Source organism: Hyperoodon ampullatus (assembly GCF_949752795.1).
Source record: "Hyperoodon ampullatus genome assembly, chromosome: 7".
In the NCBI taxonomy this organism is placed as follows: domain Eukaryota; kingdom Metazoa; phylum Chordata; class Mammalia; order Artiodactyla; family Ziphiidae; genus Hyperoodon; species Hyperoodon ampullatus.
In genome coordinates, this window is record NC_136920.1 from 7,374,822 (window position 1) to 7,394,710 (window position 19,889).

The following is a 19,889-nucleotide window of genomic DNA, read 5'->3' on the forward strand; positions in this document are numbered from 1 at the left end:
TCCCCGAATTTCATAACTGGAATCGTACAGTGTATAGCCATTTCAGATCGGCTTCTTTCACTTAGTGGTAGTCATTTAAGATTCCTCCGTGTGACTTCACGGTTGAGGGCTCATTCCCATTGTATGACTCTACCACAGTCCCTTTCCTTTTTACTTTATTGTTCTAATTTTTTGGCCACACCGCATGGCGTGCAGGATCTTTTTTTTTTTTAATATTTATTTATTTGGCTGCGCCGGGTCTTAGTTGTGGCACATGGGATCTTTGTTGCGGCCTTCAGGATCTTAGTTCCCCAGCCAGGGATCAAACCCTTGCCGCCTGCAGTGAAAGTGCAGAGTCTTAACCACTGGACCACCAGGGAAGTCCCAGTCCATTTCCTTTTTAAAACTAGTTCCTCAATGGCCAGCATATAACAAGAATGGATCTCATGAAACAGAACCTGTGACACTTTGAAATGCCCTTTGGGGTCCCACTGGGAACCAGGAGTTCCTCCTGCTTGGGCCACCCCACTGCTCTTCAAGGGCAGGGTGGGTGCCGTGTTGCTAACTCATTGCAGCTCTTAGGTTAGAAAGGTTGGGGAAACCCAAGAAGAAAAAGTGATGTGTGTATTTCCAAGCAACAACTCTGTTAGCTGTGCTGAAAGCCAGCTTGCTGTTTTCTTCAGAGTATGTGTCAGTATTTTCCTTCCCATTAAGTGAAAGCTTTTCTCTTTTTTTCCCAAGTGTCAGGAAGTCATAGAGACTTCCCTGAGCAGCGCGAACCTCCTGGCCAGCGACGTGGATTTCTGTACTTTTCTGTTCAGTGCTTTCGGTAAAGGGCTGATCAAGAAATGCAGAACCAGCCCGGACGCCTTCGTGCAGCTGTCCCTCCAGCTGGCTCATTACAAGGTGAGACCCCAAGCTGGGGTTTTCATCCTGAGGGCTTCTGGGGTCCCTAAATGCAGGTCCAAGGCCGTTTGCCCAGCGGGTAGGGAGGACCCATCATGGGAGCAGGTCGTGCCTGTCATGGTGCGGGGGGCTCCTCCCACAGACAGATGGGCAAGTGTCCAGCAGAAGCGCCTGGGGCAGCAGCAGTTTTCTGTATTGCGCAGGAGTAGAGGGAGAATGTGGGTGTTGGTAGCCAAGTGAGATCTCATTGCTCCACAAAGTGGGAAATAAACCTTTAAGCTCCCAGTCCTAGGGTTTGGTAAAGCAGAACTACTTAGGGCAAATGACTGGGTGTCTCTGACCTTTGACATCCTCTTTCATAAAAGGGGATATGCCAGGCCCTGGGAGGTGCTCTGGGATGGATGGGGTCCCTGTAGGATCAGAAGCTCATGGTGTTTCCACTGCCTCTCTGGGCCCCTGGGCACATTCTGGCTTGCACATGACGGCCCCATCAGAGACATAGCCCAGGCCCCAGGAGGACCTTACTGGGATTTTTTTCTGTTGGAGGGAGCATTCCACCCTGAGAGGGCACCCCTGGTTTCCAGGGCTGGCGGAAATCCTTGTGGCATTGGCTCAAGATATGCCCTGTTGTTTTGTTTGTTTGTTTTTAATGTTTTTTGTTTTCATTTTTGTTTTTTCTTTGGCCGTGCCAAGCAGCATGCAGGATCTTAGTTCCCTGACCAGAGATCGAACCTGTTTTGGATTTTTTTTTGATGGGGACCTTTTTTTTTTTTTTTTTTTTTTTTTTTGGTACGCGGGCCTCTCACTGTTGTGGCCTCTCCCGTTGCGGAGCACAGGCTCCGGACGTGCAGGCCCAGCAGCCATGGCTCACGGGCCCAGCTGCTCTGCAGCATGTGGGATCTTCCCGGACCGGGGCACAAACCCGTGTCCCCTGCATCGGCAGGCAGACTCTCAACCACTGCGCCACCAGGGAAGCCCACGGGGACCATTTTTAAAGTCCTTATTAAATTTGTTACAATATCCTGCTTTTGTTTTATGTATTGGTTTTTTGGCTGCGAGGCATGTGGGATCTTAGCTCCCTGACCAGGGGATGAACCTGTACACCCTGCATTGCAAGGCAAAGTCCTAACCACTGGACCGCCAGGGAAGTCCCAAGATATGCCCTGTTTTTAACGGAGAACTTTTGTTTTAAAACTTGAGTGCTGTACACAGATGCAGTGCAGCGTCCCTGGATACCGGTTCTGCCCTTGTGCGTTTTGCTTTGTGCCAGGCACTGGTCTCAGTGCTCTCACAGTCCCCTCACTAGGGAGGAGCTATTGTTCGCCCATTTTACAGGTGAGAAAACAGAGGTTCAGAGAGGTGAGGTGACCTGCCAAGGTGACACTGGAGTCAGGGGAGGATCCAGGGAGTGGCCTGTAGGTTCGATTCCTCTATAACTCAGGTCAGGAAGATAAACAGATGCAGAAGAGCACAAGAGGCAATGTTAGTATCAGGTAAATGAAAACTGATGGGCCACAATTGTACCTAAAATTAACTGTAACACAGTTCTTAATAAAGATGGTCATGATCGAGTCCCTCCCATCAGGGAAACTTGCACAAGCCTCTTAGATAGCCTAATCCACGAGAGGGCAGACCGCAGAAGCAAGAAGAAGTACAATCCTGCAGCCTGTGGAACAAAAACCACATTCGCAGAAAGATAGACAAGATGAAAAGGCAGAGGGCTACGTACCAGATGAAGGAACAAGGTAAAACCCCAGAAAAACAACTAAATGAGGTGGAGATAGGCAACCTTCCAGAAAAAGAATTCAGAATAATGATAGTGAAGATGATCCAGGACCTCAGAAAAAGCATGGAGGCAAAGATCGAGAAGATGCAAAAAATGTTTAACAAAGACCTAGAAGAATTAAAGAACAAACAAACAGAGATAAACAATACAATAACTGAAATGAAAAATACACTAGAAGGAATCAATAGCAGAATAACTGAGGCAGAAGAACGGATAAGTGACCAGGAAGACAGAATGGTGGAATTCACTGCTGCAGAACAGAATAAAGAAAAAAGAATGAAAAGACATGAAGACAGCCTAAGACACCTCTGGGACAACATTAAACGCAACAACATTCACATCATAGGGGTCCCAGAAGGAAAAGAGAGAGAGAAATGACCGGAGAAAATATTGGAAGAGATTATAGTCGAAAACTTCCCTAACGTGGGAAAGGAAATAGCCATCCAAGTCCAGGAAGTGCAGAGAGTCCCATACAGGATAAACCCAAGGAGAAACATGCCAAGACACATAGTAACCAAATTGGCAAAAATTAAAGAAAAATTATTGAAAGCAGCAAGGGAAAAATGACAAATAACATACAAGGGAACTCCCATAAGGTTAACAGCTGATTTCTCAGCAGAAACTCTACAAGTCAGAAGGGAGTGGCATGACATATTGAAAGTGATGAAAGGGAAGAACCTACAACCAAGATTACTCTACCCAGCAAGGCTCTCATTCAGATTCGATGAAGAAATCAAAAGCTTTACAGACAAGCAAAAGCTAAGAGAATTCAGCACCACCAAACCAGCTCTACAACAAACGCTAAAGGAACTTCTCTAAGTGGGAAACACAAGAGAAGAAAAGAATCTACAAAAACAAACCCAGAACAATTAAGAAAATGGTAATAGGAACATACATATCGATAATTACCTTAAACGTGATGAATGGATTAAATGCTCCAACCAAAAGACACAGGCTCGCTGAATGGATACAAAAACAAGACCCATATATGTGTTGTCTACAAGAGGACCCACTTCAGACCTAGGGACACATACGGACTAAGAGTGAGGGGATGGAAAAAGATATTCCATGAAAATGGAGATCAAAAGAAAGCTGTAGTAGCAATACTCATATCAGATAAAATAGATTTTAAAATAAAGAATGTTACAAGAGACAAGGAAGGACACTACATAATGATCAAGGGATCAATCCAAGAAGATAAAACAATTGTAAATATATATGCACCCAACACAGGAGCACCTCAATACATAAGGCAACTGTTAACAGCTCTAAAAGAGGAAATCGACAGTAACACAATAATGGGGACTTTAACACCTCACTTACACCAATGAACAGATCATACAAACAGAAAATTAATAAGGAAACACAAGCTTTTTTTTTTTTTGCTGTACACGGGCCTCTCACTGTTGTGGCCTCTCCCGTTGCGGAGCACAGGCTCCGGACGCGCAGACTCAGCGGCCATGGCTCACGGGCTAGCCACTCCGTGGCTTGTGGGATCTTCCCAGACCGGGGCACAAACCCGTGTCCCCCCTGCATCGGCAGGCGGACTCTCAACCATTGCACCCCAGGGAAGCCCCGAAACACAAGCTTTAAATGACACAATAGACCAGATAGATTTAATTGATATTTATAGGACATTCCATCCAAAAAAATCAGATTACACTTTCTTCTCAAGTGCGCACAGAACATTCTCCAGGATAGATCACATGTTGTGTCACAAATGAAACCTCAGTAAATTTAAGAAAATTGAAATCGTATCAAGCATCTTTTCTGACCACAACACTATGAGATTAGAAATAAATTACAGGGAAAAAAAGGAAAAAAACACAAAACACATCGAGGCTAAACACTGCTGTACTAAATAACTAAGAGATCACTGAAGAAATCAAGAGGAAATCAAAAAATACCTAGAGACAAATGACAATGAAAACACGATCCAAAACCTATGTGATGCGGTAAAAGCAGTTTACAGCAATACAATCCTACCTCAGGAAACAATAAACACCTTAAATAAACAATCTAACCTTACACCTAAAAGAACTAGAGAAAGAAGAACAAACAAAACCCAAAGTTAGTAGAAGGAGAGAAATCATAAAGATCAGAGCAGAAATAAATGAAATAGAAACAAAGAAAACAATAGCAAAGATCAGTAAACCTAAAAGCTGGTTCTTTGAGAGGATAAACAAAATTGATAAGCCATTAGCCAGACTCATCAAGAAAAAGAGGGAGAGTACTCAAATCATTAAAGTTAGAAATAAAAAAGGAGAAGTTACAACAGACACCACAGAAATACAAAGCATCATAAGACACTACTACAAGCAACTCTATGCCAATAAAATGGACAACCTGGAAGAAATGGACAAATTTTCAGAAAGGTATAACCTTCCAGTACTGAACCAGGAAGAAATAGAAGATATGAACGGACCAATCACAAGTAATGAAGTTGAAACTGTGATTAAAAATCTTCCAACAAACCATAGTTCAAAAAATCATGTACCACAATGTTTATTGCAGCTCTGTTTACAATAGCCAGGACATGGAAGCAACCTAAGTGTCCATCAACAGATGAATAGATAAAGAAGATGTGGCACATATATACAATGGAATATTACTCAGCCATAAAAAGAAACGAAATTGAGTTATTTGTATTGAGGTGGATGGACCTAGAGTCTGTCATACAGAGTGAAGTAAGTCAGAAAGAGAAAAACAAATACCGTATGCTAACACATATATATAGAATCTAAAAAAAAAAAAAAAAAAAAAGGTCATGAAGAACCTAAGGGCAAGATGGGAATAAAGACAGACCTACTAGAGAATGGACTTGAGGATATGGGGAGGGGGAAGGGTAAGCTGGGACAAAGTGAGAGAGTGTCAAGGACATACATACATAACTGATTCACTTTGTTATAAAGCAATTATACTCCAATAAAGATGTTAAAAAAAAATCTTCCAACAAACAAAAGTCCAGGACCAGATGGCTTCACAGGTGAGTTCTATCAAACATTTAGAGAAGAGCTAACATCCATCCTTCTCAAACTCTTCCAAAAATTGCAGAAGGAAGGAACACTCCCAAACTCATTCTATGAGGGCACCATCACCCTGATACTAAAACTAGACAAAGATACTACAAAAAAAGAAAATTACAGACCAATATCACTGATGAATATAGATGCAAAAATCCTCAACAAAATACTAGCAAGCAGAATCCACCAACACATTAAAAGGATCATACACCATGATCAAGTGGGATTTATCCCAGGGATGCAAGGATTCTTCAATATACGCAAATCAATCAACGTGATACACCATATTGACAAATTGAAGGAGAAAAACCATATGATCATCTCAATAGATGCAGAAAAAGCTTTTGACAAAATTCAACACCCACTTACGATAAAATCTCTCCAGAAAGTGGGCATAGAGGGAACCTACCTCAACATAATAAAGGCTATATATGACAAACCCACAGCTAACATCATTCTCATTGGTGAAAAGCTGAAAGCATTCCTCTAAGATCAGGAACAAGGCAAGGATGTCCACTCTCACCACTATTATTCAACATGGTTTTGGAAGTCCTAGCCATGACAATCAGAGAAGAAAAAGAAATAAAAGGAATACAAATTGGAAAAGAAGAAGTAAAACTTTCACTATTTGCAGATGACATGATACTATACATAGAGAATCCTAAAGATGCCACCAGAAAACTACTAGAGCTAATCAATGAATTTGGCAAAGTTTCAGGATACAAAATTAATGCACAGAAATCTCTTGTATTCCTATACACTAATGATGAAAAATCTGAAAGAGAAATTAAGGAAACACTCCCATTTACCATTGCAACAAAAAGGATAAAATACCTAGGAATAAACCTACTTAGGGAGACAAAAGACCTGTATGCAGAAAAGTATAAGACACTGATGAAAGAAATTAAAGATGATACAAATAGATGGAGAGATATACCATGTTCTTGGATTGGAAGAACGATTATTGTGAAAATGACTCTACTACCCAAAGCAATCTACAGATTCAATGCAATCCCTATCAAACTAGCAATGGCATTTTTTACAGAACTAGAACAAAGAATCTTAAAATTTTTATGGAGACACAAAAGATCCTGAATAGCCAAAGTGGTCTTGAGGGAAAAAATGGGAGCTGGAGGAATCAGGCTCCCTGACTTCAGACTATACCACAAAGCTACAGTAATCAAGATGATATGGTACTGGCACAAAAACAGGAATATAGATCAATGGAACAGGATAGAAAGCCCAAAGATAAACCCACACACCTATGGTCAACTAATCTATGACAAAGGAGACAAGGATATACAATGGAGAAAAGACAGTCTCTTCAATAACTGGTGCTGGGAAAACTGGACAGCTACATGTAAAAGAATGAAATTAGAACACTCCCTAACACCATACACAAAAATAAACTCAAAATGGATTTGAGACCTAAATGTAAGACTGGACACTATAAAACTCTTAGAGGAAAACATAGGAGGAACACTCTTTGACATAAATCACAGCAAGATCTTTTTTGATCCACCTCCTAGAGTAATGGAAATGAAAACAAAAATAAACAAATGGGACCTAATGAAACCTAAAAGTTTTTGCACGGCAAAGGAAACTACAAACAAGATGAAAAGACAACCCTCAGAATGGGAGAAAATATTTGCAAACAAATCAGTGGACAAAGGATTAATATCCAAAATACATAAACAGCTCATGCAGCTCAATATTAAAAAAAAACAGACAACCCATCCAAAAATGGGCAGAAGGGCTTCCTTGGTGGCGCAGTGGTTGAGAGTCCGCCTGCTGATGCAGGAGACACGGGTTTGTGCCCCGGTCCGGGAAGATCCCACATGCCGCGGAGCGGCTGGGCCCGTGAGCCATGGCCGCTGAGCCTGCGCGTCCGGAGCCTGTGCTCCGCAGCGGGAGAGGCCGCAACAGTGAGAGGCCCGCGTACCACAAAAAAAAAAAATGAGCAGAAGACCTAAATAGACATTTCCCTAAAGAAGACATGCAGGTGGCCAAGAAGCACATGAAAAGCTGCTCAACATCACTAATTATTAGAGAAATGCAAATCAAAACTACAGTGAGGTATCACCTCACACCAGTTAGAATGGGCATCATCAGAAAATCTACAAACAGCAAATGCTGGAGAGAGTGTGGAGAAAAGAGAACCCTCTTGCACTGTTGGTGGGAATGTAAATTGATATAGCCACTATGGAGAACAGTATGGAGGTTCCTTAAAAATCTAAAAATAGAGTTACCATATGATCCAGCAATCCCTCTACTGGGCATATACCCAGAGAAAACCATAATTCAAAAAGACACATGCACCCCAGTGTTCATTGCAGCACTATTTACAATAGCCAGGACATGGAAGCAACCTAAATGCCCATCCACAGATGAATGGATAAAGAAGAAGTGGTACATATATACGATGGAATATTACTCAGCCAGAAAAAGGAACGAAAGTGGGTCATTTGTAGGGGCCTGGGTGGATCTAGAGACTCATACAGAGTGAAGTAAGTCAGAAAGAGAAAAACAAATATCGTATATTAACGCATATATGTGGAACCTAGAAAAATGGTACAGATGAACCGGTTTGCAGGGCAGAAATAGAGACACAGATGTAGAGAACAAATGTATGGACACCAAGGGGGGAAAGCGGTGGGTGTGGTGGTGGTGTGATGGATTGGGAGATTGGGATTGACATATATACACTAATATGTATAAAATGGATAACTAACAAGAACCTGCTGTATAAAAAAATAAAATTCAAAAAAAAAAAAAGACGGTCACGATCATGATGATGCTTTCTTTTCCCAAGTAACACCTTCCCTGAAATGAATGCACCCAAAGCAGTTGGAGAGAAGCACAGTCATTGTAGGGGACTTGAGCTTTGTCTGGCAGATCAAGTGACTAAAAGATATAACGGGATTGAGGTCCTAGATCTTAGATTTAATTATCTTGATTTTTAAAAATTGATAAGCAAATGGCACATAATTCTGCAGTGTTAGGAACTGAGGAGGTGGTGACACTTCAGATACAGAGATGATTTTAATAAGAGGATCCCAGGTTCCATAGCAACACATTTGAAAATCTCGATGAAATGAGGATTTTCTGCAGGAGCACAAATGAGTAAAGTGGGCCCCAGACAAGGAGACAGTCTGAGAAGGTCGGTGTGCATGGATGACAGACAGGTAGTTGGAGAGCTGCCCGCCCACCAGTGTGGACCAGCTGGCAGCAGCTTCGTGGCTTTGAAGAGTGGGCCGCTCCAGAGGCTTCAGGAAGGAAGGAAGCTGCCTGATGGCCTCCCAGGACTAGCCTCACTCTGGTCATGACAGTGACCTGCACGGAGCCTGCCCAGTGCCGGGCTGAGTGCTGGCAGCAGCCGGTTAACCCTCATAGCCACCCCGAGGAGGGTACTTTCTCATCTCCACTTTATACTCGAGGAAGTAGGATATCCTGCCTGCAATCTATAGCTCGTTTGTGGCAAAGCTGAGCTTGGATCCAAGCAAGCTAGTTCTAGAACCCATGTCCTCAGCCGCTGTGATACAGCTTTTCAGCTGATGGATGCACGAATAAAGCCATGGATCAATTTTGCTCACAAATGCAGGTGCAAAAAACCTAAGTAAAAGAAGAGCAAATAGCATCTACCAGTACAGGGAAAATATAATCACCAGCAATAGTTAATACCAGCGGCAGGAGGATGGTTTGGTATTAGTAAATCCGATAGTAGATTAAATCATATTACTAGATGAGAGAAGAAACCAGTTATTGTGGCAGATGCTAACAAGGCATTCAAAATGTAGCATCCTGTCTCGTAACTCTTAGTATAGGGGCTGTTTCCTTAACACAGTAAATCCCATCATGTATCAGCCACCAGCGTAATCCTCAAAGGTAAAGTGTGGGGGTGACCCCATTAAAACAAAAAGGATGAGGAGGCCCCAGGAGGCTGTTCTCAGACAGCTTTCCATGAAGTACAGCGAGTGCAGTCGACAGGATCATGGGGCAGGAGGAATATTCGCACATCTGCTCAGAAGATGGAGCGGGCGGAAAAGCTTTTACGGTTAAGAAGCGTGTTCGGGAAGGAGGCCCGGTGCAGAATTAGACAAAGATCAGCATCTTCCTCGTACAGCCACAACAACCAAGCAGGAAACGTAGTAGGAAAATGTGATGCAAACTGGAAACAAAAATCTGGGACCCCAGGTGTTTCTTTCTTTCTTTGTTCCTTCATGCAGGCATGCGTGCCATGCCACGCGGCTTGTGGGATCTGAGTTCCCCGACCAGGGATTGAACCCGGGCCCTAGGCAGTGAAAGCGTGGAGTCCTAACCAGTGGACTGCCCAGGCGTCTGTTTATAAAGCAGACGGGACCTTTGGGTAGGAAGGCCCAGAGCTGTCGAGAAGGGATGGACTCTCGGAAAGGGAGAGAAGGCTATGATTTTGGGTAGAAAGACTCGTCACCGTGGAGATGGATGTTCCTGGTTCACGTGTGCAGTGTGAACATAGTAAGAGGTCCGGAGATAATTGTAGGAAAGGAGCTTGACCGCTTTACCTTCAAGTTCATCTGGAGGGCTAACACTTATATGAGAATAACCAGTAATATTCTGAAAAGGAAAAGTGGTCAGGTGGACACGGGGCAGGCTGAGGTGGCGACTTGTTCTTTCAAAGCCAAAAATATAGAAATCAGAAGCTTATAGTAATTAATATGGTGTAGGTTTGGTCGCCAGAATAGTTCTGTGAAATCATATAGCGATTCATTTAACATTGATGGGAAGGAATGACTTGAGTCATCAGTGGAGTTGGAAAAACTGGCTAGATGGTTCCATTTCGGGAAAATAAACCACCCAATAGAAAAACACGGAGTCAGAGCAGAAATTGGTGGTTCACAAGAGAAGAAAAATACCAACAAACAGTCAGTGAATGTACAGCAAGAGTTTAATCTTACCAGGAATCTAATAAGTGCAGCTTAAATAAGACTGAGTTTTTGTCTGTGCAGTTTGCAAAGAGCTTTTCTACATTCTGTGTTTGGAAGGGTGGCCTGAGAAAGGGGTGTTCGAACTCAGCAGTGGGGAATGGTCATCTGTGGGGCGCACACAGCCTGAAGAATCACTGGGAAGGCACACCCGTTTACCCAGCAAATTCTACTTTGAGAATTGTATTCAGTGAAAGGACAGGTTGACAAAGATGAGTTTAAGCTTGCCCTCTAAAAATTTGAAGCAATCTAAAAGATTCTCAAAGTGAAATTTGTTAGACTGTGGCATTTTTGTACATAGAATATTATGTAATTATTAAGTGATGTCTATGGTGTATTCTGTGAAAAAACTTAGTCATAAAACAAGATGTTATTCATTGTTTACAAGTGATCTGCAAACTCTGGCCCACAGGCCATAGGGGCCCTTCAGCTAGTTCACATGGCCCTTGAGTGGAGAATGGTCTTACTTGCTTTGTTGTTTTTTTGGCTGCGTTGGGTCTTCCTTGCTATGCGCAGGCTTTATCTAGTTGCGGCGAGTGGGGACTACTCTTTGTTGCGGTGTGCGGGCTTCGCATTGCGGTGGCTCCTCTTGTTGCGGAGCACAGGCTCTAGGCACGCGGGCTTCAGTAGTTGTGGCTCGTGGGCTCAGTAGTTGTGGCTCACGGGCTCTAGGCGCGTGGGCTTCAGTAGTTATGGCGCACAGGCTTAGTTGCTCTGTGGCATGTGGGATCTTCCCAGACCAGAGCTCGAACCCGTGTCCCCTGCATTGGCAGGCGGATTCTTAACCACTGCGCCACCAGGGAAGTCCCTGGTCTTACAGTTTTAATAGTTGAAAAAAATTAAGACTGTTTTGTGATAAGTGAAAGTCAAATGAAATGTCAGAGAGCAGAGATCAAGTTTATTGGCACGTGGTCATACCCACTTTTTGGCGTATTGTCCGCGGCTGTTTGTGAGCTATGGTGGCAGAGCTGAAAAGTTGCAGCAGAGACCACCTGGCCCACCAGGACGATGAACTTTACCACGTGCATTTTACAGAAAACGCTTCCTGACTGTCACTTTATTCTATGCAAAGTCTGGAAAGGAGAGAGGGAAAATATTGGCAGGCAGTGCTCTGAAGATTGATCTTCATTTTCTTATATTTTTCTATGTTTTAATTTTTTGCATAAGCATGTATTACAGTGACTCTTAAATCGAGTTACTCTTTCAAAGTTAAGGATTATTTGTTTTAATAACCTAAGGGCTCATATTTATTCTTTGCGCTCCGGCTAGAAACAACCAGAACGTCTTTCTTGTTCCCTCCGCCCACACCAATTCTTCACATGGCACTCAGTCTATTGAAAATGATTGATTGAAGTGATCTGTTAGTAGTGTAAATCAGATTCATCTGTTCAAAGGTTCTTTCCTGCACACTTGGTTGAAGGCCAGCTCTGTCAGGGACAGGGCTCTTTGTGGAGGCTGGTTGCAGCAGGTTAAGTGGGCTGCAGGCATAACCCAGCTTGGCTCTGTGACGGGTCTGAGCACACTAATATTCAGTGCATTGGCCACGAGGTTTTGAGATGGCCATTTTTTTTTTTTTTTTGGCGGTACGCAGGCCTCTCACTGTTGTTGCCTCTCCTGTTGCAGGGCACAGGCTCTGGACACGCAGGCTCAGTGGCCATGGCTCACGGGCCCAGCCGCTCCGCGGCATGTGGGATCTTCCCGGACCGGGGCACGAACCTGTGTCCCCTGCATCGGCAGGCGGACTCTCAACCACTGCCCCACCAGGGAAGCCCGAGATGTCCATTTTTTAAAATTGTGGATGTAATGCATGATTGCGCTGACCACTTATACAGTTGAAGTTTGACGTTGGAAAGCTGACTTCAAATAAATCATTGCATCATCTATCCCAAGTTAACCTGTATTAAATGACTAAAATACCACATTTATACTTCTTCCTTGTCCCCTCCTTCCCTCCGTGCCCCAGTGTTTCATGATGAGCCCCTTGGAAAGCACCCCCATAGTAAGATCCCCTCCTGTAGGGAGTTCTCCCAAAGGCATATTTGGTAAGTGACCTGGGACCCCCTGCTGACCGTAGGTCAGAATGAGGAGTTAGAACCTCTCAGACCCCATCCAAGGGAAATTTAATAAGCGGTGTATTAAAGGACGAGTGGTGTGACCTGGTGGGTCTTTGTGCTGGGCGCTGGGGGCCACCAGAGGCTGGGATGGCACTCAGACCCCAAGGCCGGCTGGCTTCATCCCTGTACATGCAGGATGGTGGGAACAGCCAATGTTAAGTCAACCCTACCAGCCTTAGGGGTGGGGGGAAGAGTCCTGCAAGGCTACTCACGGGTCTGGCTCGCACACCGGAGGTTCAGCCTTGCCCGCTCCTGAATTTACTTAACAGTATCGGCCTATTGCAGGGTGTCCCCTGTCATCCTGGGGCCACCAGGACCCAAATGCCCAGAGGGATGTCTTCTGGTCAGGAATCACCTGGGTCTACAAACTGCCACTCAGCGCTTTTCCCGTCCATGTCGGGGAACCTGGTCGTCTTCGAGCAGGTGGTTTGCAGATGGTTTCCTCCCATGGCACGGCTGCTGGGCTGCCCCGAGCTCCCGTGGACCTGACCCAGCTCTCATGCATCACCTGCTGTGCCATCCACATCACCTGCAGGGTCCCAGCCACAGGTGCCTTAGCCCTTCCCATCATCCCGCCTCCCCTCTGCTCCCTGACACCAGCGTTCCTGGACCCCATCGGGGCCTCCACCCTGCCCTTCCCTCTGCCCATCTTGCCTCCCTCTTTTCCTTTCTGGACTTGCATTCCACAGCCTGTCACCATCACCCTGACCTCGGCCCTGGGGCCCCAAGCACAGCAGACCCATCCCCAGCGCAGTCCAGGTGCCTGCCTGCTTTGGTCCTGCATAGCCGGAGAAAAACCCCAAATCGCTGGGTCGTCTTCCTTGATTCATGAGCCCTGACTCTGATGGCCCCAGACCATCCACTCTCTGTGCCCTTAGAGCCTGCTTCACACCCCCTTTCTGACTCCAGTGCCGCCTCCCCATCCTCACTCTCAGTAGGTGAACTTATTTCACCGAGAAAATGCGAACGTTCTAAAGAGACCTCCCGTCTGCCTCCCACTGCCTCTGCCAGCTCCCACACAGCTGTTTCCTCCTGCTTTCTCTCCCTCCTGTCTACTGGGGGGCGGGGGACTGTGTGCTGTAGGCGCCGGCCACCCACCGCCTTCCCGCTCCCTGGAGGAGGACATTCCCAACCGGTCCCCTCTCCTGAAGTTAAATAATTTCCTACTCCTGCATGCCGATCTACTGGTCCTGTCCTGTATCCCTCCGTAGCCACGTCTGCACTCGGGCAGGTGTGTGAAACTCAGGAAATCAGGTCATGGCACCAGTTGCATTTGGAAACAGAAACCTGGACACACACACCCCCTTTCCTTTGCAAAGCCAATGACGTTTCCACCTGCCTGCTGCATAAGCCCGAGTAGAAATTGACGATGACTAAAAACTGCAGCTGACGATGAAGTGTGCTTTACCCTGCTGACCTTAAGCGATGCCCTCTTATGCTTTAGTTTGTCAACATGCCCTGCCTTGTGTTAAAATATTTTTCCTTTCCCAGGACATGGGCAAATTTTCCCTCACCTACGAGGCCTCCATGACCCGGCTCTTCCGAGAGGGCAGGACGGAGACCGTGCGTTCCTGCACCACTGAGTCATGCAACTTTGTGCTGGCCATGGTGGACCCCACGCAGACGGTAGGTGCTGCCCAGCTGGGAGCGGGACAGTGCTTTTCACAGAACAGCCCCTGAGGTTGACACGCAGCCTTCCCTGATTAAATCCCACACATACTTTCTCCAGCAGGTCTGTATCCAGTATCTCCCTTCCTTCACCCCTCTCGAAGGGACAGAAAGTATTAAAAGGTGACTGTCGGGGTCTTCCCTGGCGGTCCAGTGGTTAGGACTCTGCGCTTCCACTGCAGGGGGTGCGGGTTCAACCCGTGGTCGGGGAGCTAAGATCCCGCATGCCTCGTGGTGTGGCAAAAAAAAAAAAAAAAAGGTAACCGTTAGGAGACACAAAGGTTCATGTTTGCATCAATCTTCTGTGCTTCTGTAACGTCTATAAATCAGATTATACTTCCTAAGAGTCTTTAAATCAGAGCAGTACACAGCCAGTGAATAAAGGAGTGGCAGGGAGATGCTGCAAGACAGTGCAAGTAGTCGGTGTCTGGGTGGGAAAACAGTGACTATCACAGGAGCCTTCTGTTCGGGGTTCCTGAAGCCTGCTGCCCATGCTGAAGCTTCTTGAGCAGGCTTGGGGCTCCAGGTTTTCTGTACGTTGCCTTTGACAATCCTAGCGGTGGCCCCTGAAGTATCATCAGTTCATTCTTGTAGATAAAGGAACAGAGATTTAGATGAATTCGGCAAACTGCTGGGCCGCACACCTAGTAGGGGCTGAGGCCCATCCACGGCCAGTTCTGCCTGACCTGGAGTGCAGGTGCCTGCTGACCCCCGAGGAGACATGGCCCAGGGCTCTTGCTCTGCTCTGGAGGAACCTCCGTTCTGCAAAGGCTTTCGATTCTGTGGGAAGAGCTCAGTAGGTCTTGTGACGGATTGCTCTGATCTGTCATTAGCTACCTTCAGAATCATCATTAGCTGCCTTCAGAATCAGCCTTGAGGACCAGTTCTGGAATGGGGGGGCCAAAACCCAGATGGGCCTCCAAATCCCACGGAAGGGTGCTGTGTCACCTCGTTCTGTGATTGACTGAACAGGGCCCAAACGAAGCTGAAGCAGGCTTTTCGGGTCCAACCTGAAGGCCCCAGAAGCGCTGTTTTAGTAGAGCTTCCAGACCACTTTGGAGGGTTATTTATGACCCGTAGGAACATCGCAGCCCGCTGAGAGGGACAGACTGTCATTTCCACCTGATGAGACTTGGAGGCTGGAGCTTTCCTACCTGCTTGGTGGTCTCATTTGTATAAAAGGTGGAATGATACCCAGTGGGCTGCACACAGGACCCCGAAACTGCCTCTCCAACAACTTGTCCCCCTGCAGTCTCCACGCCGCCCCGTTCGCAGCGAATCTGCGGAAGCGGCAGCCGGCCAGTGGGGTTTCTGGTCAGGTCGCCTTGGCAACTACCCAGAGACCCCCCCTGCATCCGCACCGCCACCAGTGACCTGATTTCTCAGCACCCTGTCGGACCGCTGGAGAGAAGGGCCGTGAGCCTCATCCTGGAGCTTAGCCCATGATGCACGACTTGAAAGTCCCCGTCTTTTGTTATTTTAGGCTGAACAGAGGCTCAAGTTATTCAAGATTGCGTGCAAGAAGCATCAGCACCTGTGCCGCCTGGCGATGACCGGTGCCGGGATTGACCGCCATCTCTTCTGCCTCTATGTGGTGTCCAAATACCTCGCTGTTGACTCCCCTTTCCTGAAGGAGGTGAGTCACTTCTGGGGCAGCCCGCTCAGCTTTCTTGGCTAAACCAAAACTTAGTAGATCAGTAGTACAGCTTTGCCAATCGGAACTGGCCTCACAGGTGGGTCTTGGGGCTCAATTGTCCTCACCATGGAAAATTGGAGCCGCATTTCTTCAACCCCTGGAATGCCATGGCTTGTACTAAAATAATTAGCAGGTGATGAGCTCTGAGTGTTTTTTCCTTTTCCTTCAGCCGTGCCACGCAGCATGCGAGCTCTTAGTTCCCCGACCAGGTATCGAACCCATGCTCCCTGCAGTGGAAGTGTGGAGTCTTAACCACTGGACCGCCAGGGAAGTCCCAATAAAATTTAATTTTTTAATAATGACTGTGTTTAACAAGCAGCTTGGAAAATTCCGGAAATTTGGCAGCCATCTCAGGGGAGCTGGTACCAGTCAGCTCCAGCACACCACTGCCCCCGTTCCGAATCTTACTCCACGTATCTGCCACCTTCCCTGCCTTAAGACCCCATCAGCCGGTGTTGGCCCCTCCAGTCCGGGTGTCCTCACCTGCTCCATCCCTCTCCGCAGACCTCCTGCCCTGAGCCGCTGGCGAGGCCTTCAGGGACATAAGCCTCTGGTGTCTGAAACAGTGCGAACACCGAAGAGGATGGAATTGGGAAGTGTCGTTGGAACATTTCCTTGTTTTACTCCACAGGTGCTATCTGAGCCTTGGAGATTATCCACCAGCCAGACCCCTCAGCAGCAGGTGGAACTGTTCAATTTGGAAAGGAATCCAGAGTACGTGTCAAGCGGAGGCGGCTTTGGACCGGTAAGCGGCCAAGCGTCTGCAGATATTGATGGCAGTCTCATAGTGAAAATGTCAGAAATTCCCTTTGCCCGTGGCCTCATTGCCCAGGGTTCTATTGATGGATTGGCCGTGCCCCGTGGCTTGCAGGATCTTAGTTCCCTGGCCAGGGATGGAACCCGTGCCCCCTGCAGTGGAAGCGCGGGGTCTCAACCACTGGACCGCCAGGGAAGTTCCCCCACGGATCCATTTAAACCTGCTTTTCCGTAGGTTGCTGACGACGGCTATGGGGTGTCGTACATTCTCGTGGGTGAGAAGCTCATCAGTTTCCACATTTCTTCCAAGTTCTCCTGCCCTGAGACAGTAAGTACAAAACAAAAGTTCTCTTTTCTAAAGTTGGGGTTTTTCACTGTTTTCTTTTGAGCACATCCTTGATTTGACAGAAAATTTCAATTCAGTTATGTACTCTTACGTGGTTGGGACATTTTCAAAACAAGGATTTTGAAAGTCTCTTAATAGTTTTAAAGGGATCGATCTTATTTGGTTGAAAGTGTGTATCTTTGCTGGTCAGAGTGGTTTTAAATCGTAATGTTGGAGTGCTTCTACAGCTTCCAGACTCTCTGTAACATTGGAGGGTGGACTAAGATTCGTGTGCACGTGCTAAGAAATACATATACACATTGAAGCAGGGGTCTGCAGTGTTCTCTGTGAGTGGAACCCATGACCACCTTCCTAGCATGGCACATTTAATCCTTATTTATATTCTCTCCTTTCCACATTGTACATAGCCTGACAGGCAATGCCAGGTTCACCTTTAACAGAGAAGATTGGAATTCACTTGCTTATTGTGTTTTATGTAACACATTGACATTAGGGGAAGCCTTAGATTAGGGGAAACCACACCCACACAGAATGTAAATTGGTGCAGCCACTAAGGAAAACAGTATGGAGGTTCCTTAAGAAACTAAAAATAGAGCTACCATATTATCCTGCAATCCCACTCCTGGGCATATATCCAAAGAAAACTCTTAATTCAAAAAGATAACATGGGGCTTCCCTGGTGGCGCAGTGGTTGGGGGTCCGCCTGCCGATTCAGGGGACATGGGTTTGTGCCCTGGTCTGGGAGGATCCCACATGCCGCGGAGCAGCTGGTCCCGTGAGCCATGGCCACGGAGCCTGCGCATCCGGAGCCTGTGCTCCGCAACGGGAGAGGCCACAACAGTGAGAGGCCTGCATACCGCAAAAAAAAAAAAAAAAAAAAAAAAAGATAACATGCACCCCAATGTTCATAGTGGCACTATTTACAATAGCTAAGACATGGAAGCAACCTGAATGTCCCTCAAGAGATGAATGGATAAAGAAGATGTAGTGTGTGTGTGCGTGTGTGTGTGTATATATATACACACACACATGCATACACACACAGTGGAATATTACTCTGCCATAAAAAAAATGAAATAATGCCATTTGCAGCAACATGGTTGGACCTAGGGATTATCATACTAAGTGAAGTAAGTCAGACAGAGAAAGATAAATATCACATACAATCACTTATATGTAGAATCTAAAAAAATGATAAAAATGAACTTATTTACAAAACGGAAATAGAGTCACAGACATAGAAAACAAACTTATGGTTACCAAAGGGAAAAGGGGGTGGGGAGGGATAAATTAGGAGTTTGGGATTAGCAGATACACATTACTATATATAAAGTAGATAGTCAATAAGGACCTACTGTATAGCACAAGGAACTCTACTCAGTATTCTGTAATAACCTGTATGGGAAAAGAATCTGAAAAAGAATGGATATATATATATGTATAACTGATTCACTTTGCTGTATACCTGAAACTAACACAACATTGTAAATCAACTATAATATAAAATAAAAATTAAATTAAAAAAACAAACTATCAGAGTTATTTCACTGCAAAAGATAAAGTGTTGGAAGCTAATGGAAACTTCAAAAGGTGTGTGACAATTAGCTGAGGCATGGAAACGATGTTTGCTCCATACAATAAGTTATATGAGAAGAATAAGACAGGTACTGTTCAAACTACTCTTTTTTTTTTTTTTTTTTTTGCGGTACGCGGGCCTCTCACTGTTCTGGCCTCTCCCGTTGCGGAGCACAGGCTCCGGACGCGCAGGCTCAGCGGCCATGGCTCACGGGCCCAGCCGCTCCACGGCATGTGGGATCTTCCTGGGCCGGGGCACAAACCCGTGTCCCCTGAATCGGCAGGCGGACTCTCAATCACTGCGCCACCAGGGAAGCCCCAAACTACTCTTGATAAGTTGTTTTTACAAAGAAATAAAGCACCTTAGTTTTCAAAAACAAAACAAAACAAATATACACTACTATATATAAAATAGGTAAGCAACCAAGTCGTACTGTATAGCACAGGGAACTATATGCAGTGTCTTGTAACAACCTATCATGGAAAATGAAAACACACACACACACACACATACACACAAACATGTATGCTATCTTTGTTAACCCTTAACATCTCTCCAGACGCTATAACTTAATGATTAAGTGACTAAGTCAAAGCTTAGAGAATTGGCAAAAAGGAATGTTAGTTCTTCGAGTCAGATTACAAGTGAAAAGGCTTGAAATGTGAGAATTTCCACATTGTAACCTGTTTCTGTTTTTTGTTTTTAAATGAAAGGATTCTCATCGCTTTGGGAAGAACCTGAAACAAGCAATGATTGACATCGTGAGTTTGTTCGGGCTCAGCTCCAATTCCAAAAAGTAAATCCCTTAGCACTGCCGGGAAGGAAAATGAGCTCTTCGGATGAAAAACCAAATGAAAAATAGCTGTGAATCCTGATTGTAGTTCAGGATGAAAATTTGCTCTAAAAGACTCAGACGTTTCCTTTCCTTCGAGGGTTTGGTGTTCTTGCTTTTCTAGACGGCAGGCGCCACCCCATGAAGTATAACCCTACTCCTTCCAAGCAGGTCCTAACCTGGGGGACATTGGATTAAAGTCCCCACTAAGGTCTTCCCATCGCCTTGTGTTTCTTAAGGGATGAA

General features: G+C 45.6%; 1 protein-coding gene across 1 annotated transcript in view; it reads left to right on the top strand.

The window, feature by feature from the left end:
- CPT1A (carnitine palmitoyltransferase 1A) overlaps positions 1 to 19,638 on the top strand; it is a gene marked incomplete at its 5' end in the record, with an annotated part of 45,689 nt that extends 26,051 nt beyond the window's left edge. Inside the window, 6 exons of the mRNA XM_079707549.1 lie at positions 721 to 885; positions 14,261 to 14,395; positions 15,921 to 16,073; positions 16,765 to 16,878; positions 17,125 to 17,217; positions 19,525 to 19,638. Coding sequence (XP_079563675.1) covers positions 721 to 885; positions 14,261 to 14,395; positions 15,921 to 16,073; positions 16,765 to 16,878; positions 17,125 to 17,217; positions 19,525 to 19,611 — 747 coding nt within the window. The 3' untranslated portion in view covers positions 19,612 to 19,638. The remainder of the gene's footprint in view (positions 1 to 720; positions 886 to 14,260; positions 14,396 to 15,920; positions 16,074 to 16,764; positions 16,879 to 17,124; positions 17,218 to 19,524) is intronic.
- Between the last annotated feature and the right edge of the window lie 251 nt (positions 19,639 to 19,889).